The sequence below is a fragment of the Paroedura picta genome, chromosome 7 (genome assembly GCF_049243985.1).
Source record: "Paroedura picta isolate Pp20150507F chromosome 7, Ppicta_v3.0, whole genome shotgun sequence".
Taxonomy (NCBI): domain Eukaryota; kingdom Metazoa; phylum Chordata; class Lepidosauria; order Squamata; family Gekkonidae; genus Paroedura; species Paroedura picta.
In genome coordinates this window covers 13,976,473-13,989,118 of record NC_135375.1, presented here as the reverse complement: position 1 = coordinate 13,989,118, position 12,646 = coordinate 13,976,473, and the positions used below count along the sequence as shown (strand labels likewise).

Sequence of the window (12,646 nt, the reverse complement as noted above, 5' to 3'; positions counted from 1 at the left end):
GCCGCTCGCCCGGCTTCTGCGCATGCTCGCAGCGTGGGAATCACGCGACGGCGGACGAGTGGGTGGAACTTTGAGCGAATCTTTTTCTTTCTCTCTCTCAGCGGGGACTCTGGTTTCCTCAGAACGAGGCGGGCGGGCGTGCTAAATTAACTACACGCGTTTGTCTTGGGGAGAGGGGTTGGTTTTCTGGTTGCTATGGACAGCGAGGGCGAAGGAAAGAGGGCGGGAGGGTATATATTTTATGTATTTATTTATTTTTTTGTGGGAAAAACGTTGTTTATTCAGAAAAGTAAAAGGCGCTGCATGTTACAGAGTGTGCAGCCCGGGGCACGGTTTTTAAAAGTGGGATTGCAATACAGACTAGGACCCCTGTGAAACTTTATTGTTGTTGTCGTTATGAACTTGATTTATAGATTGCCCTCTCCAGTCAAGCCCCAGGCAGCGTACCACTGTGATAATGCAAAATTAGTTCTTGCTTTTTCTTGAATTTCAAAAAAAAATCTATTATTTTTCTCCCTTGTACCACTGTTAATAAGCTTTTGATTCAATGAATAGCTTTTTGTAGTATTTCTTTGTTTTAATTTATTCTGGAGATTAAACACACACACACATACCCAAAAAAAACCCTCGTGTACAGCCTTGAGAGTGTTGAAAGGAGAAAGCTAATGAGGGCAGGATATAAAAATGAAATTGTTATTGTTGTTGGAGATTTTGTTATATTACAGAACTATAAATATTAAGTTGAAACTTAACAATATATCTTATATTTGCCCCTTTACCTCATCAATACCTCATCAATATGCCCCCTGAGCAGACATGTTTCCATTGTTTACATATACCTCATATAAATTACTCATTTTTTCATTCTCACTTAATATAATTGGGATATACTAAGTGATTGCCCATAGACAATGCGTCCCATATAATCTATTGAAGTTTTGTTGTCCTTTATGAAAGTGAAATGAATATAAGTCCGGGGGCACATAAAAGGCTACTACATCTGGCCAGCAGTCGGGGTTGGCAGCCTCCAGGTTAGACCTGGAGAGTCCCAGAATTAAAACTGGTCTCCAAGCTGTAGAGATCAGTTCCTCTGGCAGGTGTACTCTGCCAACTTGAAGAATAAGGAGAGCTGGGTTTTCTACCCTGGTTTTAACTTCCTGGAGGAGTCTCAAAGCAGCTGATAATCACTTTCCCTTCCTTTCCTCACAACCCTGTGAGGTAGGTGGGGCTGAGAGAGCTCAGAGAGAACTGTGACTGTCCCAAGGTGACCCAGTTTCCAGTCGTGTGGAGCACTAGGGAATTAAATCTGGTTCTCCAGATTGGAGGCCACCACTCTTAACCACTCCTCCAAGCTGGCCACCTCCCCTGCCCCCCAGCACCAGTGACACAAGGAGATCTGGCACCCAAATGACACCTGCACAGTTTTTGAAATAAACAATGGCAGAACTCTAAAATTATAGTTGGCTACAGTCCAATTCCATTTGGTTTCATTCACCACATAAGTTTGTACTATGCAGTGAGTTGTGTTTTTTTTTTCCTTTGTTTGCATGGTCATATTATTTGCATGCCTGGTTGGGTCTTGCAATCTGTTTTTTTTGAAGGACACAAAACATATAACATGGTGCCATTGTTCAGCATTTTCCCCTCCCCTGCCAAGAGTAATGAGTTGCAACAGAGGTGGGAAAACATGGAACGGGGATGATGTCACATTGCACCTTTTTTGAGAGAGATCCTATCAGCCAGACATGAGTCATCAGCAACCAGATGTCCTCTGCCAAGCTCCAGGCTCAAAGTGTTACCTGGTTGAATGCTTCCCTGCAGCCACATTTTGCAAAGGAACAAGGGAACAGATTGCTTTAAGACAGCCATTCTCAACTGAGGCCATATGGTCTCCTGGGGAGGGGTGGCTGGCTCCTTTGAAGGAGGCCAAAACTTTAAAAAATGCATTTGCTGGCAGGGGCTCATGGGAATTGTAGTCCATGAACAACTGGAGAACCACAGGTTGACTAACCCTGCTCTAAATCGTTGGTGACAACCAAAAGACACCCTATAAATCCTTTGTCATCCCTACAAATCTTTTATTAATCGAGACTTCTCACAGCAAGCCAATTGCAGTCTAAAACCATTCCGGAAGCAATTTCAAAGAAGGCAATTGCTCAGATTCCATGAAACAATGCTTTTAAAAAACAAAAACAGTGTTCTCTCAACTAACATATCCTGGTATGAGCAGACGAACAGTCCCATCTTAAGTGGAGTTACACCTTTCTCAGCTCACTGAAGTCAACAGGCTGAAAAGAGGGTGTAGCTCCATTTAGGATGGCACTCCAAATTCCTCTGTTAACGAATGTAACCCAAATCTATGCCCGTTCCCTGGAAAACAAACGAGGCTCACTACAGAGAAAGTGTGGGGGGGGGAAGATTCCATCCTTTGTTCTGTAAATCCTTAATCCAGGATTAACAAGTGGAGTAAATGCTGCAATAAAAAACTATGAAAATGATGAGACTTCTAAGTGATTTTCAAGGAGGCTTACAACAAAATAACCCAGTGTTGAGTTTTTGCCATGCTGGAAAAGAGGATTGACAATCTGTTCTCTGTAGCACATTCTGTTGGAAACAGATTGATAGATCAAGACAGGGGGTCCTATTAGTCTTTCTGTTCCTAGTAGAAAAGAGCTGAAGTCAAGCAGCTCTTAAAGACTAACAACATTTGTCGCAGGGGAGGAGCTTTCAGGAGCCGCTACTCACTCCTTCAGACACAGGTAGAATGTCCACCTGTCCTTAGATCTTGGATACTGCTAACTACTGCCCTTTTGCTCCTGAAATCACTCCAGTCTCCAAGATGCAAGGACAGATGGGCTCATGTCCTAGATGTACCTTAAGAAGCGAGCGGTGACTCCGAACACAAATTTTATTAGTCTTTAAGGTGCTCCGGGACTCTTGCTCTTTTTGACTGCTAAAATACCATACTGGGCAGAAAGGGATGTTAAGAAAGCTGGGTATGCCTGGGGGGGGGGGGTTGTCCATTAGCCAGGTTTTCCCTAGCTGGATCTCAAGAAAAGCAAGCTTGAACCTGTGTATCAGCAAATTAATTTCTCCCTTCTGTAATCAGGGAGCAGAACGCTTGTTTTTCATTGGAATACCAATGATCATGAAGTCCTCGGCTAGAGTCACCTCTTGCCCATCCAGCGCCAGCTCTGCTTGGCTCTTCAGTTCCGTAACATCCGTATCACCGTCGCCAACCTGGCTGGCTGGCTTATACCTCTGGCTGAAGTGAGACAGAACCAGGCGCTTCACTGTGCACAGCTTTGCAAACTCTGCTGCCATTTTGGGCGTGCTGTGGCCGTGCTCTTGGGCTTTCGCCACCTGGGTGTCGTCCAGCGTGGCTTCGTGGACCAACAGATCTGCTTCACCACACAGCCTCACTGCTCCGTCTCCGACAACACCGGAGCAATCTCCTAAGATACAGATTTTTCTTCCAGGGAAAGGGTCTTCCAAGACATCTGAGGGAGAAACAGTTGTCCCGTTTTCAAGGACAATCGTAACTCCTTCTTTCAGTTTTCCATATAAAGGGCCTGGCTGAACTCCTGGAAATTAAAGCACAGGTACAAGTTAATGTTGAGCAGAATTCTCAATACACCTTAAAGTGGTGGGCGGATGGCAAACTGTAGCACTCTAGATGTCCACGGATTTAACAGTTACCATGATCCCCTGCCAGGATGGTGATGGCAGGAGCTCATGGGAATTGTAGCCCATGGACATCTAGAGAACCATAGTTAGGCCACACCTGCCTTAAACAAGGACTTATCAAAGACTTTCACAACTGGAGAAAACTGGCTGTGATGTTTTTTTTCTGACTGTGTGGCTGTGAGTCTGGTGGTTTTAGACCCTGACATTTTGCCAGTAACTGCAGCTGGCATCTTCAGAGGTAGGACATGGCAAGAAGGGAATCTCTCCATGCCAAAGTGTGGAATATGTGAACAATTGCTGGGCATTTTATTTACTTCTCGGGTGGGGAGGTAATTTGGGGGAGAATCACAGATAAGACAGGAATGTGATGTTCCATTCTCCCCACCCAAAAGTGGATTCATTGCTTAAGGCAGGGGTAGTCAACCTGTGGTCCTCCAGATGTTCATGGACTTCAATTCTCATGTGCCACTGCCAGCATTTGTAGTCCGTGAACATCTGGAGGACCACAGGTTGAATACCTCTGGCTTAAGGTGCATTGAGAAGACCAGGAACCAAAAAAGGTTAACAAAAAGGGAAATTTCTGTAGGCCTATTGGGGGTGCACCAAAAACTTTCTAAAATGTAATGCAATTATTTGAACTGAAAATAACCGAAGGCGCTAGGTATAGCCGCAGATAAAATCCTAAGCAGAATGACATTCTTCTAACCCCACTCACTTCACCAGACTTCGAAATGGAATTGTCTAGAAGGGACTAGCACAGCCACCCCTCTGGAATCAAGCCAAGGAACATCCATGATCCCTTTAAAACCAACAGGCAGAATATTTTCGATAGAACCTATAACTCAAGGGCCTTTCTTACAAGACTCTAACAAGCAGAACTCATTACCCAGTTCCTTTAGCTTCTGCACATTGAGTCTCCCGGGCCGCGACTTCTCCTCCACGACAAAACCAAAGGAAGGTATTCGGTGAAAGAGCCTGAACGCCCTTATCACGAACTGTTCATTGTCCACCAACATGTACGAGTCTTCAAAAGGATCCAAGCAAATAATGTCCCCTTGCGTTTCGTCCAAAGAGGCGTCTTCTCTGTCCACAAAAGAAACCTCTTTGAGTTCATCCACGGGACATTGATCTCGTGTAGGTACCAGCTCATGGACCACATAAGGGAAGGCAAGTTGTGAGTGGGAGAGCTCCATAACTCTCCGGAGGAAGCTCCGTAGTCCCAGTGGTCCATAAATATCAACCGGTCGCTTGTTGGCGGTGGAGCTGCTCTGGAGACTGATAGTACAGAGGAGACCAGGAAGGCCAAAGACATGGTCTCCATGAAGGTGAGTGATGAAGATCTTGGTGATTCTACCTAATAACACAGACAGTGGCCAATGGAATGCCAAATGCAAGAAGAGCATAAGAACGCAAGGTCATATTAGGCAGGAATCCACATGCAGATCCTTGTTATGCCTTAAAAACTAAGAAAATTGGTGGCATGATATGAGTTTTCATGAGTCGCTGTTCACTTCTTCCAAAAAGTGACCATCGGCTCACAAAAGCTGATCCCCTGCCTTGTATTTTCTTAATCTTTAAGGTGGTACTGGGCAATTGCTCTTTTCCACTGCTATAACAGACTATCACAGGCCAATCCTAAATTCAGGTAAGTAACCGAGTTGGTCTGAAGTAGAAGAAGAAGAAGAGTTGGTTCTTATATGCCGCTTTTCTCTACCCAAAGGAGGCTCAAAGCAGCTTACAGACACCTTCCCTTCCTCTCCCCACAACAGACACCCTGTGAGGTGGGTGAGGCTGAGAGAGCCCTGATATCACTGCTCAGTCAGAACAATTTTATCAGTGCCATGGCGAGCCTAAGGTCACCCAGCTGGCTGCACATGGGGAAGTGCAGAATCTAACCCGGCATGCCAGATTAGAAGTCCGCACTTCTAACCACTACACCAAACTGGCTACACCAAACTAGCAGAACAAAACTGGAGTCCAGCAGCACCTTTGAGACCAACAAAGTTTGATTCAAGGTGCAAGCTTCTGTGTGCATGCCTACTTCCGCAGACTATGACTGAAGAAGCACGCATGGACACGAAAGCTCCCACCTACACAAAAATCCTGTTCCTCTCTGAGGAACTCCCGGTCTCAAATTGAGCTGCTTCACATTAAAAGAGGCACGTCAGCATTATCATGTCTCAGAGAGTTCCGTAAGCCCCTTTCCCCCACCCATTTCTATCCATGCTCCTGTTCAGGGGGCACCACACCCCAGAGCAAGACGTGTTCCCAGAAAACAAGACTGGAATTCAGCGGCCCCTGCTGACCTGCTTTCAGCTGACTTTTCATGAACTGAGTCTGGGTTCCTTCACCACAGTCAAATAGCCAGCATTCTCCTTCAAAGCGGACCACCGTCGCTGAGGCCCCTCGCGTTGGAGACGGATAGGCAGCCCCCGTGCCCAGAAAAGTCACATCCATTGCCATGGTGCAAGACAGCCGTGCATCACCTACAGGGAACAGAGGCCTCTGGACATCATATAAACACAGGCCCCTACCTGACACTGCATCCGACCCTTGGTCTATCAAGATCCGTATTGTCTGCTCAGACCAGCAGTTGCTCTCCAGAGTCACCCGGAAAGGCCGGGGATTGAACTTGGGACCTTCTGCATGCAAAGCAGAGGCTCTTCCACTGAGCCACAGCCTCTCCCCAAAGCTACATCCACGCAGCACTGTATATTGTGTTCATGGCAGGTTTTATCAAGTAGGGCTTCTTGAAACCCTGGGGTTTCTTGACAGACCTGGAACAGTTTCCTGGATCAGTTTGAGTTAATTTTTCGTATATATTTTAAATTTGTTAAATGTTTATCGGGTTCTATGACCTCCCGCCCTCCCAAAATGGCCAATGATGGGCCTGGAGGGGCTGGAAGGGGGAGGGGCCCTGGGTGGGCGTGTGCACATCTACGCCCCCAAACCACACACTGTATGATTGTGCCACTTCTCGAAGCCTTAAGAATTTTTCAGCGGGTTCTCATCGGTAAAAAAGCTGGGAAAAGCTTCCATAGAGTCTGCTTTTTTTCCCCAGGGGAAGTGCTCAGTTGTAATCCCAGGAGATCTCCAGCCAACACCTGGAGGTTGGTAACCCTGTAACAAACCTTGCCAAAAGATGAGGCATTTTTACTTAGCTGGCTCAGAAGCCGAAGACACCCTTTATTCATGCCTCGCAGGAAAATAAACCCTGGGCTACACGGGTCTGAGGAAACATGCACACAATAGCTTATACCTTGAATACAACTTGGTTGGCCTTAAAGATGCCGCTGGACTCGAACTCTGGTCTCCTGGTCTTCACTTGTGCGACAAGGAAAGGAGAGATGGACGATTCCACCCCTACCTGGAGAGGATCCCATTTAAATAAAATGTTTTCCTATGTTTAAAAACTCCCTGCAGCTAGAGAGGAAATACAGAGAAAAGAAGAACAGCCCACCTCCCGTTCCTGGTAGTTTTCTGTCTGAATGCTTTACTTTTTCTTTGGAGAGGAGAGTTCAAAAGAAGCATTCCCCCCTCCTCCGAAGCATTCAGTGGTTCCGCCCCTTCGCCGCTTTCATCCCTTCCTACGCCTGAGCTTTTCCTGGATCGTACCATTTCGGGCTGAAGGGGGTTCCTTGCATAGCTGGCTTGCTAAAGTCGTAGGGGGGGAAGCCCCTGCGTGCAGAAAAGCAGGCTGTCAAGATGGAGAAGCCAGCAAGCTAACTTTCTCATTGCTAGGGTATTTGTCTAGGTTCTCTCGCCGGGCCCAGAAGTCCAACAGGCAACCCCCTCCCATGTGATCTCCAGCGGTATAGTCCTAAGAAGGGAATGCCCCAGGACAAGTTCATTCATTTCCCTACCCTCCTTGAGCATCTCCCTACCGTCCTGGCGACGTGATCTTCTGTGATCGGATATTTTGCATGGCCAGGAAGTCAGGCTGCAGCCTTTGCAACCCACAGCAATAGGTTCCGGGGCTTAACAGCCTGGGAGGAGGAGCGAGCAAGGCAAAACAAAATCAGAGTCCAGTGGCACCTTTAAGACCAACAAAGATTTATATATTCTCACTGTCATGATGGTCAGTTCATAGTCCGAGGAAGAGTGCTTTGACTCTGATTTTGTTTTGTTGTGCTGCTTCAGACCAACATGGCTACCCACTTGAATCTAACGTCTGCAAGGATTTAGGAATTGGTGCCAGTGGTCCTCCAGCTGTTCATGGACTACAATTCCCATGAGCCCCTGCCAGCAAATCCTGGCAGGGGCTCATGGGAATTGTAGTCCATGAACAGCTGGAGGACCACCGGTTGACTACCCCTGGACTAGAGAATCACAGCAGCTCTGTTCAGACGTGAAAAGAATGTTCAGCTGTTTTTTTGTACCCTGCCTTTTGCTACCCAGAGAAGTCTCAAAAGCGACTTACTATCACCTTTCCTTGCTCTCCCCAAAACAGACCACCCTGGGAGGCAGGTGGGACTGAGAAAGCTCTGAGAGAGCGAGGACTGGACCAAGGTCATCCACCAGGCCTCACGTGTCACCAAGGTCACTCAGCAGGGTCTTGTCTACTGCCTCTTGATTTTGTGTTTCATTCCACCAGAGTCCCAGGTGTCCACCCTGAAGCCCAGCCAGCGGAGAATAATGGGTCAGGTGTCCAGCTAAGCCTGGGGAGATGTGGATTTAAATCCTTCCTTGTCATGAGAACTCACTGAACTGACCCTGAACCTTGCTGGGTTGTTGTTGGGGCAAAACTGGATGCGAGAGCCATGAATACTTTGGAAGCTGGGCTACAAAGGAAGTGACAGAGCCAAGACTGCATCCAATAAGCCTTAAGGCCAGTGGTGTTCAACCTTCCTAATGCCGCGACCCTTTAATACAGTTCCTCATGTTGTACCATAAAATTATGCAAGTGTTCTTTCACATAAATTAAACCAAAGCTGACCAATGGCACGAAGATCCATTGTTCATGATTGTATATTGTTTTTTTTTTCTGGGGTTTCTCAGTTCAGTTCTACCTCTGGCCCCACCAGACCAATCTCACTGTTTTCCACTGCTCCAGACAGGCAAACACTATCTCAGTCTACCCTGGCTAAGCAGTTCGCCCTGCCACAACCTCTGTAAAATGGTCATTCGACTCCCAAAGGGGTCCTGACCCCCAGGTTGAGAACCACTGCCTTATGTTTTGGGAGCTGAGTAGGTGTGCATTTGCAGGCATCTGGGATGTTAACCAAGCGCAATCCCTTCACCAATTTACCTGGTTTTCACAAATAGATTTAAGGTGACGTGCAAAGCGATCCTATTTCATTTGGCCACGATTGAGGTGCCTTGACTCATATGGGCCAGGCTAGCCCAACCTCATCCAGTCTCAGAATTCAAACAGGGAAACCCCGCTAGTATTTTGATGGGAGACCACCAAGGAAGTCCGGAGGCAGGCACTGGCAGACCAAACCTGAATGTTTCTTGACTTGAAAAACCCTGTGGAGTAGCCATAAGTCAGCCGTGACATAACATCCCTTTTCTCAATCCATCTGGATGGGAGTAACAAAGGAGGCCAGAAATTAGTTACCTGGTCCGTATGCAAAAATTCAACCACAAATATAAATTATTCTTTAAATGTATGCCCCCTCCCCCAATTGTTGGCGAGCTTAAACTTGTAAAGAGGAGCAAAGCAGCAGGAAGCTTAAAGGAATAAAAGTTTTATTGTGAAAAGAAACAGCTTTGTATCAAAAGTCCTAATAATTTTAAATATTCTGTGTTCATTCAGTCAGGTGGTTCTGGAGGCAATCAAGAAGGAATTGTGCTCAGAGGAGCATGAAGTCTCCAATGGAGCAAACCAGGAGACAGGTAGAAATAATTTGAAAAATACCAGGAAGCTCCTACTCTAAAGATGCTAACTAGATTGTCTTCCCTCATGTCCCCCTGTAAGATATTCTTCATATGCTGTTGAAGCATGCACACAATAGATCTTTCATATATTAATATCTGGAAGACTCAAGTTTGAATCACAACAATTATGATTGGCCCACTCACCCACGGCAGTCATTTTGTAATGGCCCTTTCACAAAATTGTAGGAGTACTTGCAGGCTCTAGGAGCCAGCTTGGTATAGTGGTTAGGAGTGTGAACTTCTAATCTGGTTTGATTCCCCGCTCCTCCTCATGCAGCCAGCTGGGCAACCTTGGGCTCTCCACAGCACTGATAAAGCTGTTCTGACCGAGCAGTGATATCAGGGCTCTCTCAGCCTCACCTACCCCACAGGGTGTCTTGTTGTGGGGAAAGGGAAGGCGACTGTAAGCCGCTTTGAGACTCCTTCGAGTAGAGAAAAGCGGCATATAAGAACCAACTCTTCTTCGTCTAGACATATATGTACAGGGCCTAGGCTGCAAGTATGGTTACCAGGCAACCAGCAGGTGGGGCTTGTGATGTCACATATTTCACTATGTCATTTCTGGTTAAAAACCCAGAAGCAACAGAAGGTAGCTCTAGGAACTACCAGAAACTCTGTGGTAGAACTAATCTGTCACTACCAGGTTTTCACTGGAAGTGTCATATCAGGGCCTGTGACATCATTGTTTTTAATTTTCATTCTGACACTACTCAAAGCGATGGTGGACAACGGGAGCTGGGTTCAGAATATCCTCCCCACCCCATGAGTACTGGTACAGAGGAATGTACAGGGACCACTTCAATTAATGAGTAGGTTTGGGGTAGAGGCCTTTAAAGGAAGAAGATGAGTTACCCATGACAATAAAACACGATCCAGGCTAAAGGAATGAGCTTTTACTATGAAAATAGAATACCGTAACACATCTCAATACAGTTACAATATTACAAAAGGAGAAAAATAAATCTCAAAATCTTTTAACCACAGAGAGACTGCTTTAGAGTAAACTATATTCTACAGGCGGAGTGGAAACAACTATATCCTGAAAGTCTGTATTTAGACAATGAGAGAACTGCAACCATCTTTAAACAGTTTTGTGACCGTGTATTATAAAAGGTACCAAGCCAATCACATTAAATGTTGTGTCATTGACCTTTGGTTTCATGCTCTTTGACCCTTGCAGTAATTTTCTGACTTACCCCCAGATAGGCAAGCTGCCTCATTCTTTGAGGTGGGGACTCACAGGAAAACGGGAAAACAGCCCCTTAATTTCTCCTTTTCAGGGTTTCTTTTCCCTGTGTGGACAATCCCAGTTTCAGGGACAATTCACAGAATCACACACATACAAGAAAGGCCCACATTGACTTTCTACAGCAGGGGTAGCCAAACTGTGGCTCTCTAGATGTCCATGGACTATAATTCCCATGAGTCACTGCCAGCATATGCTGGGAATTGGAGCCCATGGGCATCTGGAGAGCCACAGTTTGGCCACTCTTGTTCTACAGCATCAGCCATGGCTGAGCATGGTACAATTTGGGAAGCCCTCTTGGTGGAATTCAGCCTGGCTCTGAAAATGAAGGAGGCTACAAAGAGTCGATGTAATGAAATCGCTCTTCTTATCCTGCATGACCTTAAAAGTTGTTGGCATGACAACCTGCAGCTAAAAGAGAATTGGCAGCAACTGAGAAGAGGCTTAAGCCATGGTTTTTGCCCAACAAGGAAGAATTTCATCCAAGAGATTCCAAGCTCCGGTTAAACAAACCAACCAGTGATATACAAGTCATTTCCTACGAAGGACAGTTGTTAGAGGCTGTTTTCATGGGGACAGTCATTCTTTTGGCACGGAAAAAGATGACCAAGAAGAGATTCCCTCTTCATATATACAGCCTTTGTAATAATTTAATTCTCTCTGAAATACAAGGGGATGGGGAAAACAGGAAAGTGCAAGAATGAAAACCACACTGTAAGGCAAACAAATAACTTCATAGATCGAAGAAAAAGGCAATCGACACTATCGAGTGGCCAAAATAATCCACATTGCAGGGGAACTTTTTAGATTACCCAGTTCTCAATAGCAGCTTCAACACCCAAATGTCTGCCAGAAGTTCAACAGAGGAAGACAAAAGACACTTCTTTAATCAACAAGTAGATATCGGACAATGCAACACTGCCTTCCTTTTCCAAATATTATTAAATCTAGACTCAAATAGCATTTTAAGTAATCACTTGTCAAAGTTCTTCCTCTAAGAGGCGCAATAGAAGATGGGTCGAGATCACCTTCCTGGGGAAGGAAGACCAAACAAATCGAAACTGAGCTACAAGATCAGCATAGTCATGTGAATTATCTGTTTCTGGACTTTACCAAGTAAGACTGCAGGGGGGTACGGGACTAAACATCTGAATATTCCCCATTATTTTAAAAACACTCTTATACATACAAAATTAATATACGAGGGAGAAAGGTTATAGGCTAACTTCCTCCTAAAGGGTAAAAGGCTATTTTTTTGGTTAATTTTTTTTCTTTTAGGGAATATTTATACACGGTCCCCACCTGCAATCTGAAACGGTTAAAGTTGACTGGTAACAAGCAGAATCAGGTTCCTGATCATATAAAATTACATCTTGGAGGTGGGGAACCAGGGAGGGTGAATTGCTGGGTATGGCAGCACTCCCATGCTCAAGCATACCCTTGTCATGTGTTTAACACACACCTGCGTCGCTCCCAAACCAGACACCAATTATTAGAAAGCCGTTTCCAAAGTCTCTAAAACGGGATGCCTGGTTTTGCAGAGTTAGTGATGTCTTGTTAACACACAGCCGCTAGGCTTTTTTCAGACCAAACTGTGGACTATAGGAAGAGATCTTGCTTCTTAAAACCATAACCTAGGAAATACCTTGGAAAATGCTCCAGATACACAGGGAATTGCAGGCTGCTTCTCTACCATAAATACGCCCCTGCCGTAAAAGCTCTGCATGGTAAGCAGCTGTTAAGCTATCCCCAATATTGAAGACAAAATGCACTGCTCACTGAAAAAATCCTACCCCCTCCACGACTTCCTTCCAAGAATAAATCTTCTCTTTG

The 12,646-nt window shown here is 45.6% G+C and overlaps 1 protein-coding gene across 3 annotated transcripts; it reads right to left on the bottom strand.

Annotated features, from left to right (window-relative positions):
- Nucleotides 1–97: 97 nt before the first annotated feature.
- On the bottom strand, nt 98–7,709 carry ELAC1 (elaC ribonuclease Z 1). Of its 3 annotated transcripts, none has more exons than XM_077346791.1 (5): nt 7,572–7,709; nt 6,947–7,054; nt 5,994–6,173; nt 4,574–5,041; nt 98–3,584 (listed from the first exon to the last, which is right to left on the bottom strand). In XM_077346791.1, exons 3-5 carry the CDS (start codon nt 6,148–6,150, stop codon nt 3,106–3,108), a joined length of 1,104 nt encoding a protein of 367 aa, XP_077202906.1. In that variant the 5' UTR covers nt 6,151–6,173; nt 6,947–7,054; nt 7,572–7,709; the 3' UTR covers nt 98–3,105. The 3 variants fall into 3 exon arrangements, with proteins under 3 accessions (XP_077202906.1, XP_077202905.1, XP_077202907.1); XM_077346790.1 differs by having other exon boundaries at nt 7,148–7,683; XM_077346792.1 differs by having other exon boundaries at nt 7,551–7,679.
- Nucleotides 7,710–12,646: the final 4,937 nt, after the last annotated feature.

What these genes read in the sequence shown, in the direction of transcription:
- ELAC1 (XM_077346791.1), bottom strand. Translation starts at nt 6,150, where the DNA reads ATGGCAATGGATGTGACTTTTCTGGGCACGGGGGCTGCCTATCCGTCT. An exon ending in GAAAAGTCAGCTGAAAGCAG is followed by an intron (nt 5,042 to 5,993) that starts GTCAGCAGGGGC and finishes CTGTGTTATTAG; the next exon opens with GTAGAATCACCAAGATCTTC. An exon ending in GCAGAAGCTAAAGGAACTGG is followed by an intron (nt 3,585 to 4,573) that starts GTAATGAGTTCT and finishes TTTAATTTCCAG; the next exon opens with GAGTTCAGCCAGGCCCTTTA.